Source organism: Peromyscus californicus, unplaced genomic scaffold, assembly GCF_007827085.1.
Source record: "Peromyscus californicus insignis strain IS unplaced genomic scaffold, ASM782708v3 Scaffold_33__1_contigs__length_539039, whole genome shotgun sequence".
Classification (NCBI taxonomy): domain Eukaryota; kingdom Metazoa; phylum Chordata; class Mammalia; order Rodentia; family Cricetidae; genus Peromyscus; species Peromyscus californicus.
This window is the reverse complement of record NW_026294544.1, coordinates 275,385-292,132: the sequence shown is the minus strand read 5'-3', so window position 1 is coordinate 292,132 and position 16,748 is coordinate 275,385. Positions and strand designations below refer to the sequence as shown.

General features: G+C 36.9%; 1 protein-coding gene across 1 annotated transcript in view; it reads left to right on the top strand.

Annotated features, from left to right (window-relative positions):
- LOC128121186 (uncharacterized) overlaps positions 1–16,748 on the top strand; it is a 29,302-nt gene that overhangs the window by 4,831 nt on the left and 7,723 nt on the right. The window contains exons 2-4 of the mRNA XM_052755606.1: positions 295–3,620; positions 11,760–11,886; positions 12,357–12,452. Of these exons, the coding sequence (XP_052611566.1) occupies positions 771–3,620; positions 11,760–11,886; positions 12,357–12,452 (3,073 nt within the window). The 5' untranslated portion in view covers positions 295–770. The remainder of the gene's footprint in view (positions 1–294; positions 3,621–11,759; positions 11,887–12,356; positions 12,453–16,748) is intronic.

The following is a 16,748-nucleotide window of genomic DNA, read 5'->3' as shown; positions in this document are numbered from 1 at the left end:
CAAAACACAAAGAATGGCTAGAAACTTAAACATTCAATGGGACTTCCATAGAGCCTATACACCGACAGCAGCTGGAGCAATAGAAAGATGGAACGGAATGATTAAAAAACAGCTAGAGATGCATAAGGGAATACCACTGTCATTAGCAATAAAAATAGCAACTTATGAATTGAATACCAGACCCAGAATAAATAGGAAGTCACCAATAGAAGAAGCTATACAAAAACAACACACAATAGATTATCCTACAGTTATAGATAGAGAAGTAATAAGGAATCCTAATTGCCTTTACAGGAACCGGAAGAATAACAAATTATCCCCAGCAGAAATAATAGCACCAGGAACAGGAAACAACGTGTGGATAACTCAAGGTAAAAAGGACTTGAAATTAGTCAGGCTGGAGGATATAGCATAAATGTGTGTCAGGGAGGTGATATTCATAAGGGCAACCCTCCTGACGATTTGGCTAATAGCTATTGCAGTATACATAGTACTGCCAATCTTAGAATTTGTTTTTCCCTTCTGTAACATCATTTACCAAAGAAGCTACTCATACAACATAGTCAACAATACCAATCCTGGATACGCTTCTGCAGCATCCAGAACAGCCAACTTCACGGTATGCTGGATACACTATCTGCACAGGAGGCAATAAGAATAGCAAAGGTGATGTGCACATTGAAGGCAAGCAAGCTATATGCTATTGGAGCCTTTGTGTGCTCATTTTTCTGTCTCAGGTTAGCAGATGTGATGGCAATAACAGCATACCAATGCCAGCCCTATTGGACAGTACACCCACAACAAACAGACCCACCACCACACCACATGTTATACAAGTGGGCACTAGGAAACAGAATACCGTTGCTACACCAACAATTTATGATCTAGAAGGCAAATTACCGCTATATTGGTCAGCAGAGAGAAGATTTACACATTACATAGGAAAAACACACAGTTTTTGGCAAAAATATGCAGCATGTTTAACATATGCCTGGTATAAGGGTTGCGATCAATATAGAATGGCACTTAGCATATACCATCCAAACAAAGAATATATGTTAGAATCAGGGGATGATGTTAACACCAACATACATGAGCAGAACCCATTAAAATGCCATTACAATGAATTATGGACCAACATTACCAATCACGCAGCCATATACAACATGTATTGGACAAAGAATTCACATATCAGAACAAACACATTAAGGGTAAACTCACACTATAGGACCAATACAATGGGAATAGAGACAGAACCAGAATTTGACTGCGAACTAGGCATGAATAGCTCCTTTGTGAGACAATATTTCGCACCAGTAATAGCACAACAAATGGAGGAGATAGGTATGCTGTATAATAAGACATCAGAAAGGTGGGAAGAACAAGTGTATAATTACAATGATGACTATTATGATGGTGATTACCCTGCTAGTACAACACCTAAAGTAACTACAACACCTATAAACCCATGCAACCCTATGAATTGGACAGTATGCAATGATGGTGAAATGGTAAAACCATGGCCAGTAGTATCTGGAATAATACCATTACCCAAACCCTGGGGAAATAGATGTCCCAATAACTTATGGAGATACATTCAAAAACATAAGCTAGATGTACCAGGACAAAATAATACTAACTGGTTATGCGTAGCAGACTATCCCAATTTACCATTCTATGGTAACTTCTCTGTATTATATAGCACAGATAACCCATCAGTAAAAGGAAAGGAATGGAAATGGGATGACTGGACAAAAATATTGCAATTAGGAGTAGAACATTGGAGATTCCCAATCATACTTACAGATATTATACAACAACCTTGGGCTTCAATGAGACACACAATGAAACCTAAATATGATTGCAACACAGACACCATAACACACATTTGCATACTTACAGTAAATTCCACATTACACAGGGAAAAACACTCTTTTGCATATGCATGTATAAATATGTCCGAAGCAAATACAAACATTAGACAAAACAACAATACAAAGACTATAGTGGACCTACATGTAGGACCTTTATTTACTGGAAGAACATCAAGGTCAGTACAAGATTTAATAGCAATCACAGATATAATAGGCCAGAAAATACCATGGCTAGGAATTTTTGTGGACAGTACTGCAAATATAACAGCTACTAAACAGGTCCAGGCAATAATGAGATTTAATGACGACCAACAGTCATATCCAACATATTTTACGCAAGCAAGTAATTTGGGATTTTTTAACCTAACCTTAGCAAAATCACTAACACAAGGTACCACAAGCTTGAGAAACAAATTATCATGCTTTACCGAAACAAATAATACAGCGGTACGGACTAACTGTACCACAAATAAAGCAACCACAATAATAAATTTGAATATATATGGTAAAATTACCATAATAAACAAACATATGTCACTAGTAAAATTTGACAGCACACCAATATTAACCATAGGCATGATACATGAACCAAAACATAAAATACATAACATGCTAGGTGGCAGTAAGATATCAATTTGCTGGTTTCACGAATCTAAAGACTTACTGGACATGCCCATACCCTGGGAAGTCAGTGCCAATGTTACTACAGATGAAGTAGCAGCAAAAAATATTTTAATATTTAATAGGGCAATTGAACAAAAGGCATACAATTTCACAGGTATAAGGGAGGTAGAATATATCCCACCATATGTACAAATGACAAAGGCTATGAGAATCAATAAGGTTATGGATCCAGATGATCTAATGGTACATTATAAAAATGGGATAACTAGATCAGGGAGTTTTTGGCAAACTTTGGATTATGAAATGGATAGAGTAATTGAATTACAGCACCATAATCTCCCATATTATTTCTACATGTTAATGCCAAATCCACAATATAAAGAATGGAATAAGGCTGAATGGGTAGCACACAAACCTAGAGGATCAATGAAATCACATACACAATATTGGGATAAAATATATTATCTCCCGATATCAAGAAATAAGGATTTTCTCAGCGAACATTTCAACACACCATTAATTATATTTAGAGGAAATATGACCAGACCAAATAAAGAAAATATTGGATTATATACAGCTCATTTTCCAAAAGGATACCTAATACCACCAGAAGGAACCCCAACAGTAGTCAAGGCACCAGCTATTATACCAGACCTAAAAAGTCCAGCTAAATTAGTTTTATACCCTAGGATTAGAAAAATTGAAATTACAATAGATTTGACAGCACTGAAACCACCTATAGAATATTGTAGTGATGTGAATTTTAGATTTGATTTAGACTACTCATCACCAACAAGAGTAGGAAGAAAACCACTACAAGCAATGGCAGTAGCAGCCTTTATGGCAGGAGCAATTTTAGGTGGAATAATGGGTGGAGGAGTATCAGCAGCAATGATAGAACCAATAAAGGCAGAAATATACCACATACAAGAAGTAAATAAGAAAACAGCAGAAGCTTTAGCAGCTATATCAAATTCTATAGATGGCATGCATACACTAATACAAACTATGCAAGGCGAGATAAAAATGTCACAAGACCTTTATAAGGAACAATTCTCCTATCAAGCAAAACTTATTAATACTAACCATAACATGATGATGTGTCAAATGTATCGAACTCAAGTCAGTAATATGAATAATGAATTAAATAGTTTATTTAGCACAGGGTTAGGGAGAAGAACAAGAGAATATCAAAGTATACTAAACCCTGAATATGAAAGCTCATGCACAGATGGATTATGCAATATACATTTAGTACAGATCTTCTTACAAAATTCATTTTCAGCATATCATTCTAAGGCGATACCACAGCTATATACTGAAAGAACAGGAGTATCAGAATGGAACCACCAATACTTAGTACCCATAGACCATTACTTATGGACCAATATGAATGACACACCAGTGTACATACCATTAGAAGACTCCATATCATTAGGAGCAAATACATACGTTTATCCACATTTACCAGAAAGCACACTTGAAACTAGTCAATTGGCAGTAACTACTATCACACAGTCACTAGAAGATACGGGAGATTACACTTTCTTGATATGTGCTAAATATTTACCTACTTTAGTTAGCTGCATAAATCTTAATGAAACCACAATGAATGATGATATCACAACATTCAATATTACAGAATCAGGATGCTATATGGTACACAACTGTAGCATCCTACAAATGAATTTCACTAATTATGATGGTAAAAACATAACCAAACAAAGAGTGACCACATTAACACTAGAAGAAAAACATTATTTTGATGGCTCACACTTATTTAATGACCCAACAGAATTAGAACATCACCAAACATTTGTAAAACAAGCAATGGAGTTACAGCACATTGCAGATTTCAATCAGAAACAACTGGAATCCATACATAACAAAATTAAAGAACAAGATGCAGCCATACATACATCACAAGCACAAACGCACAATCTAGTGAATCTGTTAAGAACAAATACATACATACATAAAGACTGGGCAAAACAGATGCAGAAATGCAGCTTTTGGGATTATTTAGGCAGACTAGTCAGATTAGATCTAATATGTACACCAATTTACACATGGTGGCACTGGATAAAGTTAGCAACCTTTTGGTTTTTAGTAATTTTAGGGATAAGTATTGCTTTATGTTTGTCTAAAAAAATCAAATGCTTGATAATAACTCCATGCTTAAGATGTCTTACAGGAATCAAGTAACAGGAAACCCACTTTGGAATCCGTCAGGCAGACGCTTCGATTTACTTAGTAAAAATGGAATGAGTAATTTACTATATACCACATACCAAAAATATATGGAACCATTGTCTGATATTTTCTATAGAATAGGTATATTATCTATGGCAGGAACGATACAGGGATGCAAATACTGCACCCATAAATATGCAATGTTCTACCTATCAGAACCAGGTGAGGTAGACAACCTCCCAATGCTCTTGATGCACTTAACGTTCCACTTGACAATAGAAGGAGGTATACATGATATGAGATTAATTGGAGATGGATACATGAGATATTATGGAACCATACAATCTAGTGTATATAAAGTGAATGGAATGTACAAAATACACAGAAATAACATGGATGCAGCCCTACATATAAGCGCAGCTTTAGCTGCAGCATATGTGGGCCGCGGTAATCACAGAATATATGAAACATATAGAACATGGCTAAAACATAATCCTGATGAAGCAATAATAAGCATTGATAAAGATTTCCTGAATGACCCACAGTGGGAAACAGGAGAACCAATGTATTTACAAAGCATATGTACTAGAATATTGTGTAGAGATTTTGTTATAGATGTGTTAAAAGAATTTGCAGCTTATAGCACTTGGTTGAAGTTATATAATGCATATATAGAGAAAAAACATAAAAATAAACCACCCAGAATGAGAAGGATAAGAATGCTAGGATTAACAAATTAGGATAACATATTGTAAATCTCCAGGCTGCGACCTCATGTGATGCCTTTTATGTTGAAGACATTTCAGGCATCAGGGGATGGAATGTAAGGAACACATGTAAGGCCTAGGGTGAACAACCCTGGTCAGGAATGATAAGCAATAGAATGATGTAAGTAAACCACAAATGGAGTAGTGATAAGCTATAAGCTATGTGTGGAAGTAGGGATAAGACTAGAAACCTAGCCAGGAAAGAATATAAAAGATGAAGCCTCAGACCTGACCAACAGAGCTCGTCAGGCCCTCACGCGAGACGACTCTCCTCTGCCAGAGACGTGAGATCCTGTCCCCAGTGCAGACGTGGCTGACCTGAGGAAGGCTGACCCAAGATCCAGAGGAACAGACGTGGCGAGTCCGGACCTGTATACCCGGAGAGGTACTCCTGCTTCCATTTGGAAGACAGGATGAATATTGCTTGTAATCTTACTGTGTGAATAAATGAGTGTTATACCAAGTCTGAATCAAGAGTGATTATTCCTCCCCCGTAACTGGGGTATGTGCTCGCTACATAGACAAAAAAATTCCAGTAAATATTTCATTCTATACCATGGGCTCATTATTCAAAACATGACAGATTTCTGTACAAGAGAGAGCTTCCAAACAATTGTCTAACCCTGACTCATCTAACCAAAATCTATAGGAATGGCCGCAACTTATAATTTCAACAAGCTCTGTAATTCTGATAATAACCTATATAACTAAATTTTTAAATAGAAAATAGAAAATGCCACAAAGCAACAGTTATAAGTTTCTTTGCCTTATGACATTTCCAGTTTTACCAACTAGCTCACCTATGAGGATCACTATGCTGTCTCAGGAACTTCCAAGACTAGCAGTATCTGAAGTCTCAGAAGGCAATGGTGGCCCCCTGAAAAGCTCTGGGAAGAAGCTGGGCACCAGGAAATATTTGTAAAGAATTTGCACTCAAAGAAGGGTCTAGAGAGTGGCTGAGAGACTAAGAAATCAGAAGACAACCTGGTGGCAGGAAGATCGTTAGAAAGGGTAGGTGGATTCCTGGCTCACGTTTCCTGCATCAGGTTCTCACCTCTATGATCATATTCCATTATCCTGCTACTTCTAACAATATCAACAGCAGTACTGTGACCTCCACATCTCTGAATTTCATCATCAGCCTTGTTTGACTCCTTGTCTAGGGCCTGGGGGTTTCCAGGGACTAGTTCCAGGGCTGCAAATAATCAGGCCAGATGACACTCCATAAACACGTCCTTCAGCTCCATAGATAACTGAGAGAGGCAAGAATAGAGCTGGGTTGGTGCACAGGGTCTGTGAGCTTTTGTAGCCCCACCTTCCTGCCTCCCAGGGCCAAGTCCACAAATCACCTCCTAAACACACCTTCTCCCTGAGGCAAACTCAACAGAAATTCCTGACTTCTTTCCTTACAAGCACAGCAATCTCCAGATGCACCCCCAGGCAAGTCCCTCACAGACACACCCAAACACAACATGCTCACAGACATTTTCCCTCCCTGGAAATGCCCTTCCAGACATTATTCTTAGCCTTACTCAGAGGACTTGGGTCTCCTGTGGTGACATCAATTTGGGAGAAAGAGTCAGAATGGGGAGTGATTGGCAGCTAAAATGAAGAGCTGCTCTAAGGTCAAGGACAGTGGATACAGCAAGGCAGCCCATCCACTGCAAACCACAGGGCCCTGGAGGAGGAGACCTGGACCTCTAGAGCAGGAAGCTGGGAAGTCAAAGCCACAGCTAGCATGGAAGACAGACCCTAAGATCTACAAGAAGATCTCAGGTAGAGAAGCAAACATGGCCAGTACACATACTAACATAGAAGGTCTAGGGAGATCTAATGAGATCCTCTTTCTAGAAAAAGTACTGGTGGAAACTAATGACTATTGAGAGGGAGAATTGTTTTTCCCAGATGTCAGCATCCTAGTTAGTTATCCTAAACAAAGTGTTCTGCTCTGAAATCATATAAATGTAGAAATATCAAATCGACCCAGTAGTTCATATTTATTTATGAGCATAGATATGCAAATAACAAAAGAGAAACAACTAATTTGAAATATAGTAAGTGGAGGCATGTAGCAGATTTTCTTTTGTGCCAGGATCCAGCTCCAAAATCATGACACAGAGACTTCTTTTTAGTTATGAATGCTTCCTGAAACATGGATTATGGCACAAAAGGTGGAGTCTGCCCTTTCTGCCCATCCAACATCATGCACACACAAGAAAACTCAGAAGATAAGAAACTCCTTTTGTCCCCTGGAACTAAACTTTATAGAAACACACTACTGTGGCTGGTAGTAGCAGAAACCTAGAGCTTTCTAACCATATATTGCTGAAAAACAATCCCCATCAGCATCTTTCTACCAATTTCTAAACTATTGAAACATCTGGAGACAACCTAAAAGTGGAATGCAATATTCAAACTTACAGAAATTAGACCTTCAATTTTCCAAACTGTCTTCCAACTGCACACCAAAAGCATGCCCATTTGTGCACACTGGGCAGTGACACTACAAGCATCATATCCTCCCATGCCAGGACTGCAGAGTCTTTCCCTACCCAAGAAATCCACACACAGTGAGGCTCAGAGAACAAGGGCCACTGCCCAGGTGCCACATGAACCAACAGAACCACAGTCTGACACATGGTTGATCCAAATCCCAACAGAAATGACAGCTCAGCAGACCTGCTATGAACACTCTACACTCACCATGGTATATCTTGTGGTCATCTTTACAACACACTACAGCAGAAGCAGAGGAGAATCCTGGAAAGAACCTGCAAGCCACCTTCCACTAGTTCTCCTAATTGCTAAGCCTTCCCAGAGTTCCTCATTGGCTAGGGCCACAGCTAGGCCTACCATGCTGGGCCTCACAATATTAACAGCTCCCCTACTGGGTGAGCACAGATGAAATTACTCAGAGAGCAAAAAACCTTCCCAGGTTGATCCTTCCACACTGTGGTCAGACAGGATCCTATTCCAGGAATTTCGTAGTTCAGTAAAATCCTCCATTCTCCCAGAGCACTTCCTGTTCCTCTTCTAAAGGTCCTATTTGTACACATTCCTTTAACAGTAAATGTTCAGAGTAGACAGCCCTGTATTTCATAGCTGCAACCAAACACAAGTCTCATTCAAACCATATCTGTTATTAAACAAAAAGAGACCATGAATTAAAACACAGTGGTCTATGGGAGGGATTGGAGGTAGGAAATAATACAGTGGAAATGATGTAATTATAAAACCAAAAAATTCTGTTAAAAAGTTGAAACAGGCTTTATGGCCATGTGCTACAGAGACAAGGGATTTGTATTAGAGCACACCAAGTACTAACATTATTTCTCTCTGGGTATACATCTTTTTTTGTTTCTTTGTTTGTTTTGTTTTGTTTTGTTATTCGAGAAAGGGTTTCTCTGTGTAGCTTTACGCCTTTCCTAGAACTCACGTGGTAGACCAGGCTGGCCTTGAACTCACAGAGATCCACCTGCCTCTGCCTCCTGAGTGCTGGGATTAAAGGCGTGCACCACCACCGCCCAGCTTGAATTACTTTCACCTGCAACTACCCCACAGCTACTGTTTGCTTTAATCAACTACCTCACAGTAAGAGAATGTGAGGGTTCTTAATGCTTCTCAATGTCAGCTGTGCTCAGCATCAATTTGAAATGCCCACCTGACTCTGCTAGCTCTAGCAAGTCAATTTAACCATGTTGCCAGGTCTGTGCTAAAGTCATTCATGCTGGCCAAACAGTCACCTACATGAATGCAGGAAAGTAGAACGTTGAGTTTTGTCTGTTTCTGGGAGCTCATGTTTTTCTACATCACTGCTCCAATAAAGTACAGAGAGTGAGGTTTTTGATCCTCCTTCCTGTCTCTTAGTGTGGTAGAAAGTATACAAGGGTTTTCTTGCTTTGAAACCCCAAATATTATCAGAAAGGTGAAATTTTGAGATAAAGTTTCCTGAGAGGATTCAGATGGAAGGGAAAAAAGAGATCAATTTTTCTCAGGTAAATGTGTGTATGGAGGTGAGATTTGTTGCCTGTTCTCCTACAAATGCTTCTTTTGTGGTGATCCCAAACATTTACATTATCTCAAAGTTTTTACAAGGCTCTTTTTTTCTATTTATGATGTGGTTGTCAAGGTAAAGTTTTTTTGAATGCATGTCACATGAGTGTGTGCCGCTTTCCACTGTTCTCTCACTTTATTTTTCAAAAAAATCCTCTGCACTAATGCATAGTATAAAAATTTGATATACAAAAATACATGCATACCCATGTCTTAAGAAAATGGAATTGAGTCATATCATATGAATGAGAAAAAAAAAAAACTATGTTCCTTGATCCTTTTACTCAGGTATCTATTTGCTCAGTACAGACTGTTGAAGAAAGAGGCACTATGAAAAAGGATGGAATGTCTTCCTGTCAATGGATAAGGTTTAAATTATTATTTCTATGAAAGACATACTGTGTTATATACAAGGTTGAGGTATTTAAATGTAATATAAACTTCCAAATGGAATTTGCCAGTCATAACGTGATATGAAATTATCTTATCAGGCAAGTTTTCTTCTGCTTATTGTCCTGTTTTGTGGCTGGATTCAGAGAGTCTATTCTATTGTTTCTCTTTGCTATCTATTAACCCTACAGTGAACTTGCAATGCCCTTCTGTTGCGCTGACACATGCTAACAATCACTCACCTGAGAGCTGAGGCAATATTACATCCTATGGTTATAGAGTACATTTTTGAACAAATGAACTAATGGAAAATTTGTAGGCATAGTGTATTTATATTCATATTGATTTCACAAACAATAAGTCTCAACAAGGAAATTTTAGGTGGTAGGAGTTGAAGTGTCTTCATTAACGACCAACAATATTAACCTGGGTGCAAGGATGCCATTATTTAGATACAGTGTTTGCAAGTGAATCCAAAAGAAAGATTTTCACTATTTAAAATAAACTTAAAAGAGAATCTAATCATTGTTTTTCTGCAAAACTGAAAAATAGTGGAATTGTAGAATGAAACATGAAAACTAAAGGGAATGCCTCATTGGAGACACTGTTGAGGTATCAAATTTCTACTGTGCCTTGGTTGTAGGCAAGTGTATTACTTAAGCCAGGGTGAGAAATACATTCATTTGAGGCTACAGCTCAGATTCCATGCACTATTTCAAATACAGGTGTCTGTTATGTTTTAATAAATAATGTCAGGGAAATGGAATGTGAGGAAAAGATCACTACAATTTCTTACAATTGCATTCAGACTCAATTTAAAATGTCTGTGCACAGTAAAAAGCAGGGTAGTGAGGCCACATACCCAGGTTGTAGAAATTACCATGATCTGCTGGAATAACAGACCCTCTCAATGCAGAAAAGGAGAAAATAAGTTTTGATCTCTCTGTAAAAATTCATGATCTCTGCATCTCTGCTATGTCCCAAATCACTGATTGAGGACATTTTTTTACCTGCTTTCTGGTCTCTGAGTGTGGTAGCAGGGAGTACAGCTGCTGCTACCTTTGCATACAGAATAGTATCAGAAAAATGAAACTTTAAGATGAACTTCCTGACCAAGCGGTCATGGCACATACCTTTAATCCCAGCACTCTAGAGGCAGAGGCAGGTGAATCTCTGTGAATTCCAGGCCATTCTGGGCTACAGAGTGAGTTCCAGGAATGGCTCCAAAACCACACAGAGAAACCCTGTCTCAATAAACCAAAAAAAATAAAATAAAATAAAAAAATAAAAAGATAAACTTCCTGACAGGATCCATAGGAAAGGGGAAGAACAGATGGCATGTTCTCAGGTAAATGCTTGCACAAGGATGGAACAGATTGACATTGCACACATAAGTGCTTCATTTGCAGAGCTCTCAAAAACTCTTACAAAACTATATTTTTATATTTTCTTATATTTTTGAAATAAATTCTTTATTATCACCGTCATTTCTGTTCTAAATCCTGATTTTAATTCTTTCCTGACTCTTTTATTTCCCAATACGACTTTTCTATATGACTTCATGATCTGAAGTGTTTATAAATTTTCTCATATTAGAGATGAACACTGTAACTCAATTCATACTGAGGACAACTTCACATGTTATCACTGAGAAAAAGCACATATTTCATGAAATGTTTAGATGTTGGGCACTTTGATCTCATGAAAGTGTCACAACATCATCCCTCTTAATGTATAACATTTGAAAATTGAAGATTGATTACTGATAATATAGGGATTTATTTAGTTAAATACTCTTTTGTGGGGCAAATAAGGACTCAAACCAACATAACAAAGAAAATTTGAATTTTCACTTCAGAGTCCATTGACTTTCAAAGACGTGGCCATCAGTTTCTCCAAGGAGGAATGGGAATGCCTGGACACATCTCAGAGGGATTTATACAGAGAGGTCATGTTGGAGAACTACAGCAACCTGGTTTCTGTAGGTGAGAATAAATTCTTTCATGATTGCTGCTTAGCACTAGGAATGTCTAGCAACTTGTATTAGTATTTGAAATGTTTTCTCTCAATGAATTCCAATTATTTCTACATTTTGGTGAGTGTAATAGTGACTGAAATTTTTCTAATTTAAATTTTAAATGGCCTTTTAATTTAGCCTAATAGTTCCTTAAATCCAAGTATTTGCAGTCAGTCAGTCACAATAATTTGTGAACACAGTTTGATTCCAACAGTTTTGTTTTTGTAATGGGGTAATTAAAGGAAAGGTGAATGTATACAAAATGAACATTAAGTTTTCTTAAAAGTCTACAGCACCTGTCAAGTATATAGTAAAAAGACTCTACTTATGAGTCTTTCTTTATGTAACTTCATATCCACTGAGTATAAGCCTGTGTTAGATCCCAACCCTTTTCCACATCATGTTAAGTAATTTTCATATCTCTCCTCTAATTCACAGGCCTTTCTGTATCAAAACCAGAGCTAGTTACCTGTCTTGAACAGAACAAAGAACCCTGGATCATGAACATAGGGGAAGTAGAAGGTAGAGACTCAGGTGAGTTGGAAGGGAACTGGTTCATTTGTCAAGTACAAAGAAAGAAACAAATAATGACTTCATTTGGATTAGCCTAGATCCTCACGAGAAGTGATGCCTGAGAATTTCATTTAGAATTGTGTACTAGGATCAAGCACACAGAGAATTTTACATGATTTTCCCTCATTTATTCAGAATAGTGAGTAGGTGAAATTTAGAATGCCAATAGTAATTTGACAATGTTTGTGGTGCTTTGTTTTCCAATAAATGCCCAGATTTTTTCCTATATGACAGTGATTCTAGTGTTTTTCTGTATTTTTTGAAAATTTTTACAATATTTCTGGATCAATTTATTGTTATTTCTTTTACCTCTTGCATACCATCCCTTTACCACACTAACCTAATGTCCTGATTCCCATATCCCATCTCATTCTCTCTATCAAAGAAATAACAAACAGAAAATACATTAAAATATTGAGGAAGATTTCTGCTGGCCAACTATTTCTGAACACATGACTCTGAATATGATTGATATACCCTGGTGTTACTCAATTGAAAAACTGATTTTCTGACTCATGAAAGCTAAGGAGTGCACATGTTCTTGTCAAAAAGTTATGACTATTGTTCTACTTTCGACTTTACAAGCTGAGATTTTGTCTGTGTTGAGTTTCTGTGGGTTTTGGCCTTGCTGTCACAGACTTGGTGATTATATGGCCATTACTCTTATACTATTTATAAACTTCTTCCCTAGAGTCATTTACCATTTTTTGTCTTTATGTTCTCTCTGCATCCATTTATTCATATGTGCCTGAACCCTGATGCAAGGATTAAGATAAAGGAATCCCAGGTAGGGATTGGTTCTCCAAAATCTTCACATTAAGCTTCTTTTGTTGTTGTTTTTTGTTGTTGTTTTTTGTTTTGTTTTGTTTTTTGGAGACAGGGTTTGTCTGTGTAGCTTTGTGCCTTTCCTGGAATTCACTTGGTAGCCCACATTGGCTTTGAACTCACAGAGAGCCACCTGGCTCTGCCTCATGAGTTCTGGGATTAAAGGTGTGCACCACCACCACCCGGCCACATTAAGCTTCTTTAGTGAAGGATGAGTGATGCACAAATCTAATGGTAAACAATAGAGCATTATTTGTTGGCACATGACTTCAAGTTTGGGTATTGGATACACCATCAAGTAGTAAAGACATTTAAATTGTTTTTAGATATGCACATGTTTTAACAAGATTCTATAGAAGTACAGTTGTCTATGTTTCTTCAAAAGATTTCTCCAGTGGTCCAGAGAGATAAAAATACTTTCCTGCAAATCTGAATTGCAGAGTTCAATCGCCAGGACAAAGACAGTAGAACGAGGTTTCTGAAAACTACCATCCAATCATATGTATGCCCATATATGTAGAGTCAATAAATATATAAATAAATGTTTAAGATTATCAACAACAGGCCTATAATCATAGTAACTCCTCTTTGTATTTGCTCTTCTACACTACTCTATCATCACTTTCATGACCTAATACTCATTTAATTTCTCCTTTTTTTAACAGTGATATTTTTAATTATCCCTTCTGTTGAAAATCCCAATATCCCATTTGGTCCCATACTAGCTAACTAAAACCTCTAGAAAACATAGAGACTAAAATCTTAAAAGCTAGCATCCATAAATTTGAGAAAATATGCAGCATTTGTCTTTCTGGGTTATGTTACTTAGTATAATTCTTCTCAGTTTTATCCATTTACCTACAATATGTATAATATCAAAAACAAATGAGTGAATTTCTTAGCATAGAACCTAACAAAGATAAATCAAATGACATAAATAATTTATCATGTCACATGTTCATAAGTTGAACAGAAGGAACAACAACAAAAAAAAAGCTCAACTTAAGAAAGCCAGATGAATTCAGGAAAGAATCCCTCCAGATAATTAGAGAAAAACTAACACCAATACATTTGCAATTATAAGACAAAATGGAAAATTTCCATTTCAAGAACACATGAAAATAATTGTCTACTAGGATCAAGGTGGCTTCACCAAAGAGATGCTAATGAGAATCAATGTAAGTAAATCAATACATGTAATACATAAGAAGAACAGTCTATGAGAGCCCAAATGATCTCTTCATTAAATTCAGAAAAGGCTTTTGACAAACACACCACTTCATTATAAAATTTAACTGTAGGAGGAACACATCTACATATAATAGAATATGTTTGTTGCAAGTAATTACCAACATAAACATTTTAAATGGAGAAAGCTCAAAGCAGTTCTTCTATAAATGGGAAAATAAAGGATACTCACTCTCTCCATATCTATTATATGTTATGCTTGAAGACTTAAGTGTCAGTCTAAGATGATATGACATTCAAGGGGATACAGGTAGGAACAGATATGTCATAGTATCTATATTACACACAATATGTATTTTATACCAGAAAATTTAAATCAAAATTCTTATGCTTGGTGCTAAGGTTATTGCTAGTCTCTCTTTCACCTGTTGTACTGGCTTTCCTTCCATCATAACTGAAAAATTTTCCCAAATTTTTGTTTCCCAACTCATAGTGTCCCTCTATCTCAAATCTCTAATCAAAGAATGATAGACACCTATTGAATGCTGTGAAAAGGAGAATTGCCATTTGCCATGGGTTATCCCTGTTAGTGCTTGTCTAATGCAAACTGGTGAGACTTGAAATGGTATAATCATTAACAATAAAGCTGGACTAACATTCTGAAGTTACATATTTTGTATGTATACTTGAAAAAATATTTACATAAATATGTAACTGTAACAATTATCAACTGGAGGTTATATTATTGATTTGACGATATGGGAGGAGTTGGAGGGAAAGTGGCAGGGATAATGTTAAAATGAAATTATAATTATATTTAAAATAATTTACACTTAAAATTTTTTTTGAATTTCACATGTAAACCCTGAGTTATGATATTTTATTTTGAAATAGATTCTACCTTCCAGTCTACTTGAAAATATAAATTTTATTCAGTAGGCCTTTAATCAATGTGGTGCTTTTGGGGGGACAGAGTTTCTCTGTGTAACTGCCCTGGCTGTCCAGTAACTTGCTCTGTAGTCTAGGCTGGCCAGGAACTCACAGAGATTTGCCTGCCTCTGCCCCCAGAGTTCTGAGATTAAAACCTCTGTGTCCTGAGTGCTGGGACTAAAGGCATGTGCCACCACTGTCCAGCTTGCTTTTTTGTGTTTTTGAATAGAAACTTATTAGAGATCTAAGACTTTTTGCAAAATACAGAATGCCACCATTCATAGTCTGCATTCAAGTCATTGAAGAGAACTTCAAGAAAAAGTCAGACTGTGATTCACATCGAAGGGCCATCTGGGATGTTTCTATCAGTTAGTTACACTAGGACAGGACATAGTGAGGCCAAGATCAAGGTCTGCTTTGCTGACAACTAGTTTTACAGAAGAGAAACCCATCCATCTTAATGTTGCAATGGGCAACTTGGCATATTTTTTTATTGCCTGGACATATAATTTGCTTTTCTCATGTTTCCTCTTTTTTGAGACAGGGTCTGTAACCATGTAGCCCTGGTCAGCCAGGAACTGAATATGTAGCTCAGGATGGCCTCATAACCATAGAGAATCACCTGCCTCTGCCTTTCAAATGCTGAGATGAAAGGCAAGTCTTTTTATCAAATTAAGATATTCTTAGGCAACTGAAAAATTGAAAGACCTATAGATAGACTGAGTGTCACTCTATTGGAGAAAAGTTATGTTGTGTCTCAGTATATTAAGTGTCAGTTCACTTGTTCACATGTAAAATAGTGGTTTGGTTTAATTCAATCTTTGATTATTTTTAAATATAACAAAATTAATTCTTATAAGATTAAATCTATCATATTGGATTTTTACAAGAAAAAAAACAACAGAACAAAAAAGTCAAAGAACAGACATAATAATCAAAGATCAACTCATTGTCATGCTCAATAATCCCATAAAACCATTAAAGCAGAAGCCATAATTTTTACACACAAAATTTGAACGAACCTGTGAAGTCCCTGTGTTTGTTGCTTCATTCTCTCTGAGTTCATATGAAATTCCCCCATGTTAATTTAGAGGGCCTTGTTTCCTTGATATTTTCCATCCCTGTGTCTCTTACACTATCTCCACCTCCTCTTCTCGAGGGTTGCCTGAGCAATGGAGGGGAGGTATTCGATAGAAAGATCTCATTTAGAGTTGAGTGTTCAAGGTCTCTGACTCCATGTAGAATTTCTGGCAGTATGTCTATATATTTTTATATGTTCTTTAGGAGAAACCTTCCCTGATAACATGTAAATAA